The 19,687-nt window shown below is 41.4% G+C and overlaps 2 protein-coding genes across 9 annotated transcripts in view; both read left to right on the top strand.

Annotated features, from left to right (window-relative positions):
• The window catches only part of sorbs3 (sorbin and SH3 domain containing 3), a 32,200-nt gene extending 18,927 nt beyond the window's left edge, over positions 1-13,273 (top strand). For 4 of the 8 annotated variants that reach the window (XM_033619993.2, XM_033619992.2, XM_033619991.2 and 1 more), the window contains 12 exons: positions 3,464-3,517; positions 3,677-3,784; positions 4,448-4,503; positions 5,962-6,032; positions 6,652-6,713; positions 6,878-6,924; positions 7,137-7,251; positions 7,342-7,467; positions 9,659-10,201; positions 10,341-10,444; positions 10,553-10,659; positions 11,844-13,273. In XM_033619993.2, the coding sequence (XP_033475884.1) occupies positions 3,464-3,517; positions 3,677-3,784; positions 4,448-4,503; positions 5,962-6,032; positions 6,652-6,713; positions 6,878-6,924; positions 7,137-7,251; positions 7,342-7,467; positions 9,659-10,201; positions 10,341-10,444; positions 10,553-10,659; positions 11,844-11,905 (1,455 nt within the window). In that variant the 3' untranslated portion in view covers positions 11,906-13,273. The remainder of the gene's footprint in view (positions 1-3,463; positions 3,518-3,676; positions 3,785-4,447; positions 4,504-5,961; positions 6,033-6,651; positions 6,714-6,877; positions 6,925-7,136; positions 7,252-7,341; positions 7,468-9,658; positions 10,202-10,340; positions 10,445-10,552; positions 10,660-11,843) is intronic. The other 4 variants (XM_033619995.2, XM_033619998.2, XM_033619996.2 and 1 more) reach the window with 4 other exon arrangements.
• A 1,611-nt stretch (positions 13,274-14,884) lies between these two features.
• Positions 14,885-19,687, top strand: part of pdlim2 (PDZ and LIM domain 2 (mystique)) — a 43,788-nt gene continuing 38,985 nt past the window's right edge. Inside the window, exon 1 of the mRNA XM_033618498.2 lies at positions 14,885-15,208. The gene's annotated coding sequence lies outside the window, so the exon portion shown is untranslated. The remainder of the gene's footprint in view (positions 15,209-19,687) is intronic.

Below are 19,687 nucleotides of genomic sequence, written 5' to 3'. Positions count from 1 at the left end.
ATTGAGTGTGCAGCCGTTTGTATGTGTCACTTTGTTTAAACACCCCTGGTGAGTTACAGAGCGGTGTCTCTTAAGTTTTTTTTCGAGTGGCTCCTGCAACAATGTCCCAGATCTGGTGCATATTGTGCCTTGTGTCCGCGCCTGTGAAGAAAAGGAATCTTTGTTTCCACTCCCCCACGGGAGCTGAGGTGTCTTGTGATCCGTATTATGGTGTTAACCTCTTGTAGTTTATAATGGCTCACAGCATGGAGACTCATTTCATTTCCTCTTTATGACAGCGGCCTATATCCTATCTCCTGGACGGCGTTTAGAAAACCAGCACACAGACCATATCAGGTGTTGTGTTGCTTTGCAGTGACATTACAGGCTGTGATTGTAGTGAGGATGACTCCCAGCTGAGGGGAAGGCCTTGGCGTTCACAGGGGCACATTCAGCCAAGGTTTATACAAAAAACCCTGAAAATGGAGCAGGGGGTTCGTGCTCTTCGTCAGCAGAGCCTTTTAAAGTAATGCTTGATAGAATCAGCCGCCCTCTTGGTGTTAAGTCTTTGTACAGACAGGGTGAAAGCGGTATCAGCTAGCTATTGAAATCAAGTTTATCATAATATGAAAGAAATACGTGAGTATTTCCTTATTCCTCTGCTGGCACCTTGACATCCAGCCTGTGTCCAAGTGTCCCTCATTTTGAAAAGAGTTTGACTTGCTACTTTGTACTGCCCCTCTATCTGTCCCTGAAAGCTCCATCCACTGCAATGGAACTTGCCAGATAAGAATTTAGTTCCTTGAGATGTTCAGTTGTCTTTAATTTGTTTCCACAAAAACAGATTTGTGCAAACCCTCCAAAAAAGGTAACATGCTGTCAGGTTTGCTTTTTTGGCCAAATGTTTGTGCTTCATTATTTACCCAGACACCCTATAAACCAACAAATACTCCTATGCTGACATAATTTCCCGCTCGCCTCCCAGGTTTTCTTTAACTCTCTCTTTCTTTAAGAATATATGCCACATGATCACATAAACTAAAATAATGAAGTTCTTAAAGGGCCAGTGTGTAGGATTATGGGGCTATATGGACAGAAACATAATATACTAAGTTTTTAGTGTGTCATGACCTGTAAATAAGAATTGTTGTGTTTTCCTTACCTTAGAATGAGCTGTTTTTACATAGGGAGTTGGTTCATGTCCATAGAGTCTGCCATGTTGTACCACCATGTTTCTACAGTGGCCCCAAGCGGACAAACTAAACACTGGCTCTAGATAGGGCCATTCAGGTTTTTGCACCAGCCACCATACTTAGCACTCCTGCTGCAACGAGCAGCATAGGAGAAACACTGATTTTGTCAACATGAAACTACTTTATTCAGTGTTTTTATTGGTTTAAATCACCGGGTCCATTTGTTTTGGAGAGCAAGAGACCTCTGCGGATAATTCAGCTCCTGGTGAAAACCTCCTTAACATTCGGATTTTAAGTTATCAGACAAAAGTAGGTGAGCACGCATTAGCAAGAATTTAGCTAGTGGCCTGTCTTCGATGACACTGAAGGAGCAACATTGATTTATGTCATGAAACTGCCCTATTCACTGTTTTTTATCAGTTTAAATCTCCTGGGGCCTCATTTATAAGGCTTGCTTACGCACAAAACAGGGCTTGAAAGTGGCGTACGCCACTTACCACGCAAAGGTTGTGATTTATAAAAATAAACTTGGCGGGAGAATGTGCGCACCTGTAAGCAAACTCTGAGTCATGCGTGCGCACATTTTGGAAGACACTGGGAAGTGGCTACCCAGACGGTGAGGTGGAGAAGTGGAGTCAGATTTTTATTGATGTCTCACACAAATTTAATGTCACGCTATATCCACCTTAGATCCACGTTATCATTGAAATTAAATCTAGCAGCCATATTTTGCGCTTGGAGTGAGTGATAATTGTTTCATAAAAACGTTGTAAAATCCAACTCAAATCCTGAATTAAAATTCTTTCTAAATACGTATTTAATCTGCACTGCCTCTAACGTCTCATTGTCCACTCTGTGAGCGCAGGAGGGGGAGAGGATGGCGCGACTGCATGGAATATATTTATTTATTTAGCTAAATATTTCAAGCGCATTTATCATGTCTCAAAATACAGCCATTAAGCACAACCGTTACATTCATTTCATCAGCCCTACTTAGACATGTGTTGTTCATGACAAAACCGGCATGAAGAAACGTGTTCGCCTATTACACTTTCATCTTTGAATTGTATTTCAAATTACACGTTGTATTTTGGGACAGGGATACCACTGGTTCATGCCGTAATTGAGGCCGGGTGTCTGATCAGACTAATTGCCATAAACATATAAATACTGCTGTGACCCTCGTGCGTATGTGCCAGATGGCACTGGCACATACTCCTTTTTGCCTTCACCTTTAATAAATGTGATTCTTTATGTTGCACATCAATGTCAAACATCCTCAAATTTAAAAGCAACACATTAACTACATGTTGGTAAAGGAGTAGAAATATTTGGTCTACCTTTAGATCAGACCACTTTTTTTTTTGTTCTGTCACTGTCCGTGCAGTCCCACAGACACAGCTGACAGCATCAGCAGCGTTGATGTGTTGACACTTTTTTTCGCTTTCTTTTATTAGTGATCCTGCTGCTGTGGCCACCAAATAAAATCTTTCTTCAGTCCTCCACCTCCCGTTAAAGAGTCTCTAGCTCAGTCTCGGAGAATTCCGTTTTTTGGTTCGTTTCTCACCCGTCACCGTGACTCACACAACGAGAGAACACTTGCATGTCGGCTTATTTATATGCAGATCGCATTCATGAGGTGATTTGCATGACCATTTATGGCTGAACTAGGGCGTGTAGAGGGCGGAATATGAGGCGGATCTGGGTGCGCACAACTCCAGGAGGTCTGTGATTTATAAAGAGAACATTGCGTGCAAGTGTGCGTGCGCACGGTTTTATAAATCAGATTATTTTTTGACGCACACCATTTTCAGCTTTTGGGCGCACGTCAACTTTTAGTATGAATCCTAAACACTCTTTTATAAATGAGGCCCCTGGTCCATTATTTTTGGAGAAGAAGAGACCTCTGCGGACAATTCGGCTCCTGGTAAAAACCTCCTGAATGTTATCAGAGAACAAACGTGGGCACACATTATGAGGTGCCAGGCTAGCGGAGAGAAACTCGATTTGTAGTGTGAAACTATTGTATTCTGTGTTTTAGTCACCGTCTGTTCATTTTGGAGAGGAGGAGAGCTCTGTGGATAATTCAGCTCCCTGTAAAAACCTCCTGAACATAAACACTGAAAGAATTCTACCTGGGAGAAGTTTCAGCTGGTTGCAATGTGCAATCCTCACCACTAGATGCCACTGAATCCCTCCAAATCTTACACACTGCACCTTTAAAATCATATTTTAACAAGTTGAGTACAACCAAAAATGTTGTTGTCATTGCTTTCTTTTTCTGTCCTCAGGTTCATGTATCCCAGAGGAAACAACCTGAGACACCAAAGTCCCCTTCTATTGAGGTGAGCTGCTTTGACAGCATTTTATTTCCACATTCACTCTGTTGAGGTTTCATCTTATAAATCATTCAAAAGGGACACCATTAGCTTCAGGAATTGTTTTAGTACACTGTGTTAGTGTTTTAATTTTGCCCTTCCAACTCCATCATTGCTCTGGCTCAGGCCAGTCTGGTCTCTGAGCTGAGTCGGTTTGAGGCTGAGCTGGACTCGGAGATCCAGGGCCTGGAGAGGAGACTTTCCCAGAAGAAGCAGCGTCGAGGCCGGGGTGAGGTACTGAGCCCCCCCTCCTGACTCTCTCTGCTGAAGCATCCCTCCTCCTCCCACCCCAATCTAGCAGCTGCAGAATCCTCACCCACCCTCACCCTTACTCCCCTACTCTCAATGAAGGCTGCAAGTCTCAGTGAGACCCTCCCTGCTTGCTAGCTTCATAGCCACGTATGTTTTTTTCCCCTCTGTGACCTGGATGACAGCCGTGGAATCGCCTGCCTGCCTTGCTCTTGGATTGATCTGCTGTGTTAATCACCTGCCTGCAAATTGCCCCCACACCTGATTGAGTACAAATTTGGCTGCCAAAAAACTGAAGAACTTTTGCAATCATCTTGACACTGTTGTTCAATTTGCCTCTGCAATCCCACAGTGCTTGTGTTAGAGAGAGCGGATGCCAAAAACATTTATGATTCTCATGCTGCTCCTGATTCCTGTGTGATTACATTTGCTTCATAGGCTGTGGTTTGACAGAAATCACAGGCAGCTCAGACAGATTGTGAGTAGTGTTGTTTTTTAGCCCGAGGAGGATAGGACCCAGGGGATTTCTTGCTCCTTTGGGAGTGGTCAGCACCTCTACTTTGTCTGAGTTGTTGTGAGATTTCCTCTGAGCTGTGAGATACAGTTAGCTGCAGGGAACAAACTGTTTAATGTTCACTCTGCTTTCAGGAGGCCAGAGCCAGGGATCCGGTAACTGCTCCAAAGACTGGGACTACCAACTACAGGTCAGTGACAACATTATGTAAGAAAGCAAAGTGGAATGTGATTACTCCAGATGATATTCAGCAGGTTATAATGACATCTTTGCTGACCTTTAAGCACAGTTTTATCATTTGAGATGCTTTTTTTCTACAATAGATTCCACTGAAAGTATAAAGTATACTTATGTAGTATCATTTGAGAGTGATCAGTTTCACTCAAATTGAACAGTCTTTCTTAAACATACCAAAAAGACTGTTTAAAGTAGATTCGGAGCTCTCAGTACTGACTATAAATAGTATGTCTTTGGCATGTTTTACCTTTTACTTATTTTTGTACTAAGCTGCAGCATTCCTGTTTTTCTGCTCATGTTAGAGTGATGAAAACAAGTGAACAAGTGGAGCTCAGAGATTAAATTGATTGCAGTTTTAATGATAATTAAATGTAAATTATGTGACTGATGCTTTAGGAGGTCTTAAAGTGATGTTACTGGATTGGATTTTATATAGAGGCAGATACAGGACAGGTTAATGATAAGACCTAGGTCAGTCACCACATAACAGACCTCCTCTGAGCCCAACACCCAGCCTCTTAATCCACTTTGACATTGCTTCATCAAGTGGGAGTAACTCCCCTGTTGCTTCTTGCTGTTTTTAAGGAACCCAGTGCTGCGATTGGACAGCATGAGCATTAATACTTTGCAGGGTACCTGCTCTGTTAGTTGGATCAGGTGACTTTCTGTGCTGGACTCTGTGAGGGAGCTGTTGAACTTTAACAAGTTCAAGTACATTATTTGTTACTTCAAACAGCAGACAGCATTCCACATTTCTCACCATGTGCGTAATGCTCTCCCGGAGGATTCTCGCTGTTGTTTGCTAAGTTGAGTTCATGGGGTTTGACCTTTTCTGGCTCAGTGGGATAAGGAGCTTTTTTTTTTCTTTAAGAGCCTGTTGGACAGGCATGTGAAATTAATCCAAACAGCAGGAAGAAATTGTCTATTTTTTCGCTGTTTCCTTTATATAGACATGTTTAGCTGTTGGCGTCCAGCTGTAAATACTGGGATACAAAGCAACACTGTCTGGAAATATGTAAATGAGCTCAGGGGAAGCCAGGCAGGAAGCTTCGGGTTTTGGATTCACTCTCAAACAACTCATGATTCTGATCATCAATGGAGTTTCAGGGCTGTGAAGATGATTTACGCTCCAAACTTCATCTAAACCAGATTCTCAATTCAAGGATAAAAAATATGAGTCACACAATATCATGTGCATGGCCTTCTAGCTGTCTGATTATTTGTCTCATCTCTGTCCAGTGTATGCGAACCAACAGCCGCAACCAGATGTGTTGTACAGTAAAACTGCTCACACACTGTTGCCCAACACAATAGGGCTGTGTGTACTTAATTATGTGTGTGTATGACTGATTGGGAGACACAGTGACAGTAATATAAATACAAAAAGCTTATATTTTCTTCACTTTTACAGCAATTTATCAGCAGCAAAGCAGCCTGTCCATCGCTCTGCTGGCACACCACTGTCCTCTGCTCCCACATACGGTAAACATGTTTCTTCCCTTATGACTCTGCAACACACATGCACACTGTCACTTTCCCACCAACTCTGCCATGATGATTCTAAAAGGGTTTAAAGTATTTCTCTCAGTGCTATCAATAAGTTGATAATGTTTTGCTCTTCCTCTTCCTCAAACCCGCTGACCCATCAAAAGAAAAGTGCACTTTCAGTAAGCAGGCTGCTCATTTAATCAGACAGCATATATGTAATAAATGGTTTTAGTAATCTAATATATTTTGAAGGTCCCATGGTTCTCTTTCATTGTCACTGTTGTCTTATTCTCTTGTTTCGGATTTTAGATGATGTAAACTTGGAAAGCTCATGCAGTTTTTTCCTACAGTATCAGAAGGTGCTGCAGATGGGTGGGGAGGAAGCCCACAAAAATAGGAAGTGGAGCTCGGAAGACCTGATTAAAGATTAGCTTACCCAATTGTTTTTCCTGGAAATTAGTCCACATGGAGCCAGCCTGCATGATTTCCATGATCCTTCTTGAACATATGTAGCTGTTAAGGAGCAACAACATCCAAAAACAACATGTGCTGAACAAAAGAGTGCACATTTTGGACTCCACTCACACTGCTGTGCCTTCATTTTGTTTCACAGTAGAACGTCTTTCCCCTGCAAATGAAACCATGGAGCTCCCACCTAAGAAAGAGGAGAAAAAGGTATGTTTCTATGACACCTAACAGGCTGGGAAATCGTTCAAAAATCAACTTTTGTTAAGTGGTTTTAAGTTGTGGTGTTTTGTTTTTTCAATTCTGAATTGTTCACATATTAACTGCATCAACAAATCTTCCCAAAACACTGAATGATTTGTTTGTTTTTCCAGATGAAAGCAGCGCGAGCCAAATTCAATTTCCAGGCTCAGTCACCCAAGTGAGTTGCTGCATATGAGATGATACAATAGATACGCCATTTCCTCTCCTATCTTGCAGAGTTAGTTACATTTCTAAAAGAAAATGTGTCATAGCTACATCAGATCTAAAGCTTTGGATCAGACCTGAAGTCCAAATTTACTTCTTAATGTACATTTTGAACTTTTGAACTTTTCCTTTTGTGTGTCTCATTATCCGTATCCCTTTCTTCAGGGAGCTCATGCTGCAGAAAGGCGACATCGTTTACATCCACAGGCAGGTAGATGCCAACTGGTTTGAAGGAGAACATCATGGAAGAGCTGGTATTTTCCCCACATCTTATGTGGAGGTACATTTTGTCATGTCTCTTATTCGATGCTAGTTGTCTGAACTGTTGCTTTGTGCTGGTTATCTATGGCTCCTCTGTCCTCCTCCACAGATCCTGCCTCCTACGGAGAAGCCCACACCTATAAAGTCTCCCACTATACAGGTGTTGGACTATGGGGAAGCTGTGGCTCTGTTTAATTTCAACGCTGACCTGCCTGTTGAGCTTTCTTTTCGTAAAGTGAGTATTAAAGTGCAACAGAGAGGAGGTGCTCTCCCTCCATATTTAGCCGTCGTATAACACATGAATTTGTAGTTCAAGTCAGTCTGGCTTAAAATCTGATTAGCGCTGACATTCTTGCTGTGTTAGATGAGAAGTTTGATACCATCCCCAATGTCTGTGTGCTAAATAGGAAGCTACCAGCAGCTGGTTAGCTTATCTTAGCATGCAGACTGGAAACAGGGAAACAGCTGGCCTGGCTCTGTAACAAAGTCCACCTCTAAAGCTCACTAGTTACATGCTATATGTTGTTTGTTTGATCTGCATAAAACTATAAAAAGCTGTAAAATGCTGTGTGGTTGTACCGGACTGCAGTAACAAGGTTTGGATATTGCTGTCATACTGCAGTGTATTAAAGGTCCCATAATTTGCTCATGTTCAGGATCATACTTGTATTTTGGGTTTCTAGCAGAACATGTTTACATGGTTTAATGGTCAAAAAACACTTTATTTTGCTGATACTGTCTGCCTGAATATATCACCCTTTGTGTGAAACCCTCAGTTCTAGCGCCTGTCTCTTTAAGCACCACCTTTCCAAAAAATCCCTCTCTGCTCTGATTGGTCAGTGTTTCCAGGTTTTCCACAGCCATGCTCTCTCTCTCTCTATGTCTCTGCACCACATTGCGGAGCAGGGAATGACTGTGACGGCACAGTAGCCTACCAGCACTTTCTATCTTTATAGAAAGTTTCACTGTAATTGCACTGCTGGGCAACAGCTTCGGTCCATATTTACTTCCTGTCAGCTGATGTCATTCCCATATACTGTGTTCACACTACAACGACTCAGAGACAAGCTGCAAGTCATTTTCAATGGAAGCTGGTGACATGAAGCTACAAACTGGCGCCTGGGCGTGATGCGCTACAAGTCAAAGCTGGCCTGACCTTTTTTTAGTGCTCCAATGATGTAGTGAAACTTCAGCTGAACATTTTTTATGTTTTGTTGAAGCTGTGGTGCTGTGTTATTTAAGTTATTTAGGTCAGTTAGCTGATGCTTTGCTAGCTTTATGTGCATTGCAGTGCACACATGGATGCAATTGGGTGGCAAAATATGATGTTCAAAATGGGGCTCAGACATTGATAAAAAGCATAGATTTTTTTATGACTAAATAGAAACTTGCCCTGTTTGGTTCGGTTCGATCGAACTTAAGTTCGTTTGCCCCCTAAGTGCAGTTCATTTGGGCAGATGTGAACACAGCAATTGCACTCGGGTGCGCACCAAAACAACCATATTGAGACCCTCTTGAAGAGGTGGTCTTGGTCCAGTTACAAAGTCTGGTGCGGTTCGTTTGCGGTGAGAATGTGTTCCAACCTCGATGTGAACCAACTGCAGTCACACTACACATTGTTTGGGTTAAACATGAGCATGTTACAGTCCTGGAGGATTATACATGTGCCCCCCCTCCTGTGCTGCCTTAACATGAACACTTGGCGCAACCAATGCACCAAAACATGTTTTCTATCTGAAGCCACGCCTTGTCTTCAAACTGTATGGTTTGCCTAAAATGAACAATGACAGCAATATGGTAGCCTACACGATGACCAGCGCTAAAATCAACCCGTGTAGTTGTCCCTCCATTGTAACATTAGAAAGTGTCACATTTATCTCACAAGTGTACTCTTCTTCAACGTTTTGTTTACTTCCTGGATTATTCCTGCATGGAAATTCTCACCAATCAAGAGCAGCTTTCTCACGCAGGTATTTTATCTGGTCCACTTGCAAAATTTTGTGTGCTTGTAAATGCTGCTGTAAGAACACAAACCAACTCTAGACAATTAGGCAACTTCGTAACAAAATTAGTCCCTGATTCAGACCAAAGCAAGAACAACTCTAGGTCTGACAGCACCCTTAGATGACGTTCAGTTGAGTTGCTTTGTGGCAAGTAGCAGACACACACAAGTATGTATGTAAACGAGTGTCTGAGCAACGACAGCTTGGTGATAATGTAGCTGGTCACCCTGTTGTGTTGTCGTTTGTATTGTGAACTTGGCAATGCAGAACATTCCAACAGGAAATAGAGAGGAACTCACTTAGGATGTTGGTGTTTCAATTTTAAAATGGTCTATGAAGTAACAAAAAGTATTCATATTAGATATAATATTTTTCTCTATGTAATATCTAACTTTTAAAATCCTACTCTTTTTTGTTCCTTAGGGTGAAGTGATCGATATAACCAGGCGTGTTGACGATAAATGGTTAGAGGGGAGGATCTCAGGGACCAGCCGGAGCGGCATCTTCCCAGCCAATTACGTCCAGGTCAACAAGATGCCCCGCACCAAACTCTCCACTGACGACTTCTCACCGGGCCCCATGTCACCCGTCTCTCCTGGGCCCCAGAGTCCAGGGCGTCCACTCCACTCACCCTGCCCGCGGTCACCCTTATCCCCTTTCACCCCATCTTCCCTCAGCCCCAAACCCGAGCACTCCCCCCTGAAGCCGTCTTCACCTGTACCTTACGGCAGCCCAGCTTCACAGTCACGCTCCCCCACCCAGTCACCTGTATCCAAAGAAATGGCCAATAGGTGGCCCTCCAAAACTGCGTCACCCACCAACTTGAACAGTCACTGGGCCGGGACACAGTCAGCCACCCAGAGCTCCGCAGCTAGAGCTGTTTCACCATCCACTCAGTCGTCAGCATCCGTACACAGAACAGGAGCAACCACAGCGAACACTCCCAGATACACTGACCCCCCACAGGTCCGCTCTCACTGCACTGCCGTAGATAGTCACTGCATGTCCACACCCTTGGTGGTACTGTTTGTGTTGATAGGAATGTTGTTTATCATTCTTTATTTCATAATGCCTGACATGAGGTTTTATTTTTTACTTCTTCTAGAGTCTGATACCAAACCAGGCTGCTCGGACTCATCCACACGTTAACTCGCTGCCGCCAACACGAGTGCCAAACAACCCTAATTCATCAGTGGTGCAACGCCAACCGTACGTCTCCACATTTTTATTTGTCCACATTGTTGCATTACAGAACAAGTGTTGCAGTTTTGCTGAGTTTGTGGCTCAGACCATTTGTTTGTCTGTTCTCTATTTTAGATATAAAGCTGTTTACAACTACAAACCACAGAATTCAGATGAGTTGGAGCTGAGAGAAGGAGACATTGTACAAGTGATGGAGAAATGTGATGATGGATGGTTTGTAGGTAAGAACTAAATGGATTTATTTTAAAATCACAACTCAGCTACTTATACAGCACCTTTCATATGAACATGCAGCCTGACATGCTTTACACAGCAAAATCGATACAATACAGATAAAAATAAAGGATATAAATAAACACCAAAAATATATTATGTAAAATAAAAATAAAATAAAAATAAACACCACATGTAAAATTAAGTAAAAACAAACAAACAAACAAAAAACAGGGATTGAAACCTCAAAATTAATACTGTAACATTACTCCATATTAAAATAAAAAGATAAGAATTTAATGTCCTTTTAAAGAAAAGAAAAAACAAACAAACAAAGAATGCAGTTTTCCAGTGTACGTTACGCCAATAAACTGTCCTTGGAAACAGCATAATGGAGCAGGACATTACATAAAAATGGATGACAAAATAAAGAAAATAAAAATGTCCTGGCTGTGGGCCACCAGGAGCCTCAAAAACATCTTTAATGCTTCTACTGAAGGGATTTAACATCAGTTTTTCCAAAAGATAAATCAATCAGATTCCCTCATTTGGTGTTTTTATGATATGATAAAGGACACTGGCGAACACGTCACTCCAGCATCTGCATTCACTATTTTCATTGAAATTTAATTCAGGTCTTCCTTTAAAGGTCTAGTGTGTAAGATTAAGTGGCATCTAGTGATGAGGTTGCAGATGACAACCAACTAAAGCTAGTCCTGTGTGCCAAGCGTGTAGGAGAACTATGGTGGCCATGAATGGCCCTATCTAGAGCCAGTGTTTGTCCGTTCAGGGCTACTGTAGAACAACATGGTGGACACCGCCATTTGTAGATATAAAAGGCTCATTCTGAGGTGACGAAAACACAATGGTTCTTCGTTTGAGGTGATTTTACACTGATGAAAACATAGTAATGAATATTATATTCCATTTCTACCGATACATCCCCCTAAATCCTATATTTTTAATTTGTCACCCCTCTGTATGTCAATGCAATGGGGCATCAGTTAGGGACAGGTATATCAAAACATGCTGCAGTGTTAGTCCGCCCTCTAGTGGACACCATGAAACATTACAGATGTAATTGACAGCAAATTTACAGTGAACTGTGAATTGCTTTAGTTTTAGAATACAGACAAACATACATTTTCATGTTTCTGTTGTATGACCGCAGTGTGTGCTCTGTTCTCCGTAGGTACGTCAGAACGGACTCGTGCTTTTGGGACTTTTCCTGGGAATTACGTGGCACCTCTTTGACCTCCTCACTTCCCGCTTGCCTACATCCACCTGGACTCTTACTAAGAGCCCAGACAGTTACTCACTCAGCTCTATCCAGCAGTTCCTGCTTTGACACCCCAGCATTTCTTTATCCTATTACCCCACCACACTCCATATGTCAGACCTGCATGTTCAGTCTGTTCCCCAGAACAGAGGTGAACGCAGGGACATTGAGTGGTTTTTCACCTCACCTCCCTGCATGAGTGCATGTGTGTGTGTGTGTGTGTGTGTGTGTTCCACTGAGACTTGCAGAGTGTTTTCACACACACCACTTGAGAGGAAAGAATGAATGCTGATGATACTGTTTCAGACGCGAAGAATGGACGTTTTTGTTCCACAACGATTTGCAGCTGCAGGAAATTTGCATTCCTTCCCAGTGACCAGCACTGTTCCCTCTGAGGTCCTGATACAGTATGATGCTGCATTCAGCTTTTTGTCACCACAGTGCCATCACAAACCACTGCTGAGTATTTATACATGAGGACAGCACATTTTTCAGACATTGCGACGGACTAATGTTTGCTTCAAATATCTTCCTCAGATTTTCTTGCAGATCTCTGAAAATACCCTGGGGAAGATTAAGGAAACAACACAAACATCTGTAGATATGTGCTTAAAGAAATGCACAGTGAGGGCTCGGACATGTCAAGAGAAGTTTACAGCCTTTCGCAAGGCTATGCAGAGGAGCAAATATAATTAATGCATGTAAGCAAGTTGTTCATTAGAAAGTAATTGGCTTTTTGGATGTTGCTCTCAAGCCATGGAGTGGAATGCCGAATGTGAAAGTGAAGAGATAGATTCTGTGCTGTAAGAGAAGTTGCTTTGCTCTAAAATATAATATCAGACCTCTGTAAGTTGTACAAGATCAGCTCTGTCGAATAAGTTAAATCTGGACAATGCCTCCACAGCAAATGGTTGAATGATCTTTTAAAGTGTTGGATGTAATGCTTTATCTGCCAAATCTTACATTTCATGACATTTCTCTTTTAAATTCTCCATGAAACAATCCCAGCTCACTTTATTTCTGCTTTCATGTTTTCTCTGCTTTCGGGGTTAACATTCTCACTTTGACAGTATTTCCAAATCACTTATATTTGTACCAATGCAACCATTGACAAGTGTGACCTAATTAGAAATCCTTTACATGAGGTCATTTTGCAATTTTATATGAGATATTCATTATTTCACTGTAAAAAAATGAATCATATTTAGTAGACATGATTGTACAGACTGTAACCTTTTAACAAATTGAAAGTATAATATATATTTGCTTATAAAACAATGTATCTCATCTATGGTACGCAATTTTTTTTTAAAGCAATTAAACATTACAGAGTGATACTGAGAGTAGCTTGTGTTCATGTGGTCATTTTGATAAATACTTTTCATATATGTTAATTTCACAAACACTTAAGTATGGAGCTGATCAGGGAAGACCGGGGGAATGTCACCTTCATAGCTTCAGCATACAGGTATTTGTATTGAACCTTGCAAATGTGCACCTATCCCATAACATAAGTGGCAACCACAACAATATGAAAGTACATTCACACAAATAAACAAATTCTGACTTCTTTCTCATCTGCATGAACTCCTCTCTGAACTTAAGGGAGAGGGAGGCATGTACTGTACTACGCTGATCACATGTATCCTGAATGGTTTGTCTGATATTGTAACAACCATCCTTCTTCTTTACATCTCGAAGAATATTTTTAAAAAATCATCAAGCTAAAGTAAAACACTAATACAATCAAGGCACACATGCTCATACAAAACACGTGTGTAGCAGAAACAGACAAAAAGGTCAACAAGATTCAAGATAAGACATTTAATTCATACTGGGAAAAGCAGTAGAAATTTCAAAAATAAAAACTTTATTTATATATGACAAAAAAAGAATGTAATGATATGATATGAAAAACAAAAAAAGATAAAGTAAAATTCAGTTAAAACTACAGGCTAAGATAAGATAAAACAACCATCAGTTAAAAAAACATTTCAGGAGAAAGCAATGGTAAAAAGATGTTTCTTAAGATTATGTTTAAAACTTTCAACAGATGTAGAGCCCTTAAGACCCTCAGACAGACTGTTCCAGAGTTTAGAGCCAAAACTGACACAGGCTTCCTCTCCATGCCTTTTAGTTCTGACCTCTGGAACAATCAAATGGAGATAAATTGTTAATCTCAATGATGTAGTAAGTAAATACCATTAATTGTGAAATTATGTTAATTGTAAGTGGCTAGTTGTGTCTGACAAGAATTTAATATTATTGTAAGATTAAGATAATATAAAATCTGATATGGCTTATTTTAAAATATAAATAAAAACAACAAAATAAAACAAAACAACTAAACAAAATAGCAAATGAGAACATAATTATTTTAAAAAATATATTAAAAATTATTATTATTACTATCATATGGAGCACCTTTCAGTTGTAAATAATGTCTCAAATGGCTCTTTATTGTGTTATTTATTTGTTTTGTTGTGTATTTGTATTTTGTGTGAGTGTAATGTCTCTATTCTTTGTTTATAAGCTAATTAGGTCATAACTTATTATTAGTGGTTATAGTAGGCGTTGTGTGCTTGATTCACTTTTGTGCTTCTCTGCATCACCTGCGACATTTATTTGATACAAACCAGTTTTAAAGTCTAACCATGTCATCAGTTTGCACCTGTGACGCCAGGTGAAAGCCATCAACGTCAATTAACAAGCTGGAAACTGGGAGGACAGAGAGGGGAACTACGTCATCACTTAATTGATGTGACTCAGGTTGGAGCGCGCGCTGCTCTGCTCTGCTCTGCACTGCCAGCAGGTGGCGCGCGGACACAAAACGCAGCCTCAGTGTGTTTTCAGGATAAATGGCTCAATTATCACCGCGGCACCCTCCTCTCCTCCTCTCCTCTCCTACCTCCTCCCTGCTGCGACACGCCCAGTTATGCTGCCCGTGTCAAACCTTTTATTTTGGTAATAGCACATGGCACCGCGAGCTCATCCCAGTGATACCACTGCGCGCGCAGCCACAGGTGGTGTTCATGCGTGCCACCTTCACATCTGAAGCAACAGAAGAAGAGAGACGGGGTACTAGCAGCGCTTCATCACCGCTTCACTGACGGAGGAAACTCATAAAGCTGCTTTCTGCTTTGTTGGGAGCGGGTGTTGTTGGAGGCTAAGGTGAAGTGGGACCTACTGTCTGCTGGGTGTGTGTTCAGGGCTTTGTCGAGGAGCGCGCCGAGGTTTAACAGGTGGAGAAGGCACATTAAATCACTGCACTCACCTTGGTAAGTAAACATGGCGTTATTAAAAGTGTCTCATCGTCCATATAGTCTCTTGGCTAACTCAGAAAAACTGTATTTCATTTGAAGCAAAACTTTTATTAGTTGGGGTGCTAAGTAAGTGTCCTTATCTCACTTTTATTGTCTAATGGCATCATCATATATCACACTTCTGTCTGTAACGTACATGCTAGGTTGCGTTAATGGCAGGCAGTGTGATATATTATAGATTTATTGTAGTTATTAAACCCCAGAGACTCATAACTGTTCATAAAAAGTGTGGGAACCTCAGAGAATGCGCTGAAGCCTCGCTAAATATGATTGATGCCAAGTATGCGCAGTTAAAGTATGCGCTACTCACATATGAGCTATTTTGCCAAGTGATGCGTGACATAAGTGGAAATTAAAAGTCAGTCTAACTGACTAGAAGGTCCTGAGCCCACACAGAGAGCATGTTTCCAGCACCTACTGTAGACCTTCCACCCTGTTAATGCATCTGTATCCAGGAGAGCAGGGGAGGTTATTTGTTGCACATTAAGCAGTCAATGTGATTTGTGGAGGGGCTGGACCAGGTGCAACCTCAGCAGTCTTTCAAGCCACTATTTATGTCACATTAGTTCAACTGGTGAAGCTGTTATCTTCTCTCTCCTCCTCTCAAAGTGTTGAGGGTCCACTGTAGTTCAAGTTCAACACTGTAATATCCTCACTGTCTTTCCTTATAAGTGTCTAGACATGGCTGCTCCTTCCATTCACTTAATCATACATTTGGAAATAAGTAGACCTGGCTTCTGAGCTCAACAGGTGGGAAAGTACTTTGAGGTGTATAATCCAGAACAGTCCCAATGAAGCCTCATATTCCCAGACCCCCAGCGCCTGCTGTTTGTGTACCTTCCCCATTGTGATTGGACGCTGCTGCCTTTCATGTGCATGCTCTACCTCCTCTCACTTTATAGTGTGTTTGTTCCCTGGTGCTTTTTTTGTTTGTTAGAGAACACCATGCCGTTACTCATAGGATACAGCTAAAGCCATCCAGGAACCAAAAACAGACCACTGTAATTTTGGAAAGAGCAAAGCAGTGGCTTTTTAAGAAAACAGGGAGAACTTGTTACTGTACCTTCTAACTCAGGGAAGGAATTTGTTTGTTTTACATTGCATTGAGGTTTTAACCGAAGCAAAGAACATTACAGTCTTCTTTTTTAGTTCTGCTAAGTAGTACTGTGTCGTAGCAGCTTTTCACTGTGATGAAGATGTTTACAGTTATGCAGGAAGTTAGTATTATCTGTTAAGTCTGAATGATGAAAGCATTTTTTTTGGCGTGTGGTTTTCAGCTTTAGCTGAGGCAGAAGCATGGCAGGATATTTCTGACTGTTCTGTCTTTCACGTGACATCAAATTTAGTAGAAACAGCAGTTTGTGTGGCAGAGGATGTTTCTTACCAAGGTGCACCGTTGCCACAGTGTAGCTCAAGAGCGTGCATGTCAAGAACAAAGTGACAGTTAGTGTGTCTTTTGTGAGGAGGGCCTAATGGTGCATGCAGAGGATGTGGTGAAGCGGCCTGATTGCCGAGCAGCAGTGTGGAGTCTGTTCAGTGTGAACAGCAGAAACATGATCTCCAGATGACGATGATGCAGAGGGAGATAAGTGGAGCCACTACCACAGTGTCCTTGTCTTGTTAAAAACCAAACTCCACAGCGGACACAATCCAGCCCACTGTAGCAGCGCTGCAGCAAAGTGCTCATGAGTGATTTGATTTGATTTCACTTTATCATCAGGTAAAATTCTGACATTTGTCCTGCGTCTCAGGACGTCAGCTGTTTCACATAGATACACAGAACACAAAGCAACATTTAACCAAACAACAAAGCCATACTACAGGGTTCCCATGGCTGTACAATTCCTGGAAAAGTTATGAAATTAGAAAAACTGTTTTCCAGGTGTTGAAATGGTCTGAAATTAACAGAATGGTTTCACATTGTTTGGCTATTGTTTAAATATTGTTCTTAAAAATCCCAAAACATGTCTAATGTTACATGATATATTGTTCTGGTGATACAAATTCGAAACAAGTGCTGTGCTGTGTGACCGTTGAAATGTCCCTAGTATCATATAATGCATATTGGACTATGCAGTTGGCAGTGAGACCGTCTCATGAGTGAGGAAAGTTAGCAAACGATAGCAGTCTACTAATTCACAAATGCCTGGGAAATGCATGTTTATTAATGCATGGTTTTCGAGCAACAAATATAATGCATGGCTTGAGAGAGGCTGACCCTACCTGCGCTGGTGTAGGGTTTGTACCAAAGCATCAAGACACCCAAATGGCCGCTCAACAGACTGCCAGCGTCTGTGCATATTTCACACCTGCTGTAGCCAGGCCAAATAACGTTACCGCTTTGTGTCTACTGTATATGTAGCAATATGACCATATGCGCCCTATGATTGCTGTATAGGCCTCCCTTTTTTAAACTACTGCTACTACTACTTCAATGAAGTCGTGGAAAAGTTATGGAAAAGTTTTAAAAATTCATTAGTGTGGGAACTATGATACTTCAAACACTAGAAATCATATGAGACATTGTGTGTTTTAAAGCGTATGTGGTGTGGCTTTTCGTTAAGGTTATGATACAGTATGAAAGCCTGCAGGAGGGTGCACCCTAAAAGTTCTCACTATAAAGGGAGTAACCCACAAAAATTACAGGTATGGCTCAGTGTGTAATTATTTTGATGACACATGTACTATTATCGATACAGAAACTCTTCAACCAACACCCTGTTTTTGACATCATTTGTTGTTGTTTGATATTCTCTCATCTCCTAGCGACTGCAGCTATATCTGACCAAATGGGTGTGATTTGGAGAATGCCCAGAATGTTATTTCACTCGGCTCAGTCCAGGGAGAGGCTCACTATTGCATTCCACTCCTTTTTAAATCAGTGGGTGTGTGTGTCCAGGTAGGTGCCGACCTGTCAGGGCAGTGCGTGACACACAGGGTAGAGTCAACATCAGACTGCATCACTGATGAGGGCTGTGGAAAGTTCACACTGTATGGCCACCAGCGAGAGCCTTGACAAGTGTGATTCATACCAGGAATATTCCCCCGCAGCCACAGTGGTTCATCTGAGAGAGTGTGTGTATGTCTTTGCATCAAAGCTCTGCCTGAGCTTTCAGTTGGATGTACTGCGTCTGCTATGTTCATCAGCCATTCTTTTAGTATTAGCATGTTGGAGAGCCGGTGCTTGTTCATTTCAGCCTAGTGGATTTTGGCTCAGAGTTCAAGGAGAAGAAAAACAGTCTCAGTGAAGAGCTCTAGTGATTCAGGGAGGAGGTGAAGAGTTGATGTAGGTGGCCAGACATTTCATTATACAAAGGCTTAGTCAGCTATCTACGCAGTTAATCCAGCGCCATTCAGATCTCATGAATATTTAATCTCCATCACAGTACATATGGAAGCAACTTGTTTTTCCAAATGTTACATTCCTTGGAAACAGTGAGGTGTTAATTCTGCGATTAGCTTTGTTTGACATAATGACATTAATGGTTTCCTGCAATGTGCATATTTATTGGTGGGCTACTTTACTCTAAATGTTTAGCCAGCTGTGTATCCGGTCCACATAATGCATTTTTTTTTTTTTTTTTTCATTTTAAGTGTGAAATGATAATATAACCGTCAGTGCTGGTTGCCAAACCTGTGCTGTAGTGACATGCTCATCAAAGTTAATGACTCATCAGGGGTTAGTCATAATTTTTGACACGTTCCATTAAATTACACATGTAGTTTCAGACCTGTGTTTGCAGGTTTCACTCCTTCAAGCTAAACTACCCGTAACTGCACGTTATGGGTTTGTTATGTCACATAAACATGCTAAATTGAAGATTGCACATCAGTTAGGTGTTATTGTGTCTATGAGCCTCAGCCTAAATAACACTCAGGTTCACCACCCCAGACCACCAGGGAGTTACGCTGAGGCTTGTAGCACGTGTCTTGTCTCATTACTAGTCAAGGACACAAACCTACAATACTGCTGCAGCTACACTCGTATGCAGCAAATGCAGTGCAACATTTTTTAGTTTTTTAAAGTTCTGCTATACATTAAGTATCCTAATTTAAGAATAACTGACAAACTGTTTCATTCAATATTTCAAAGAGTAGCATTATATATAAAAAAAAAAAAATTTTCAGCTTCACCAGAACTTTTAGATGAGCAACACAGATCTATGATTTTGACAAACTAGTTTTTAACCACAAGCACACAATCTATTATTGAAAACAGTTTGCAAATGAAACCCTCGGGCTCTGTGCATGTTGAAGCAATGAGCCTTGAATCCAACATTCGGAAAGGCCTGTTCGTCTCCTTCATACCTCCACTATCTCTTCTGCCTATAGGGACAATCTCTCAATCATGTGACAAGTGCCAAAAGGCCTTTAACATATAGAGTATATACATGACGGGCTTAGACTTTTCCCAAAGAGTGAGAATGTTCATAT

Source organism: Epinephelus lanceolatus, chromosome 9 (assembly GCF_041903045.1).
Source record: "Epinephelus lanceolatus isolate andai-2023 chromosome 9, ASM4190304v1, whole genome shotgun sequence".
Taxonomy (NCBI): domain Eukaryota; kingdom Metazoa; phylum Chordata; class Actinopteri; order Perciformes; family Serranidae; genus Epinephelus; species Epinephelus lanceolatus.
This window is presented reverse-complemented; position numbering and strand designations above follow the sequence as displayed.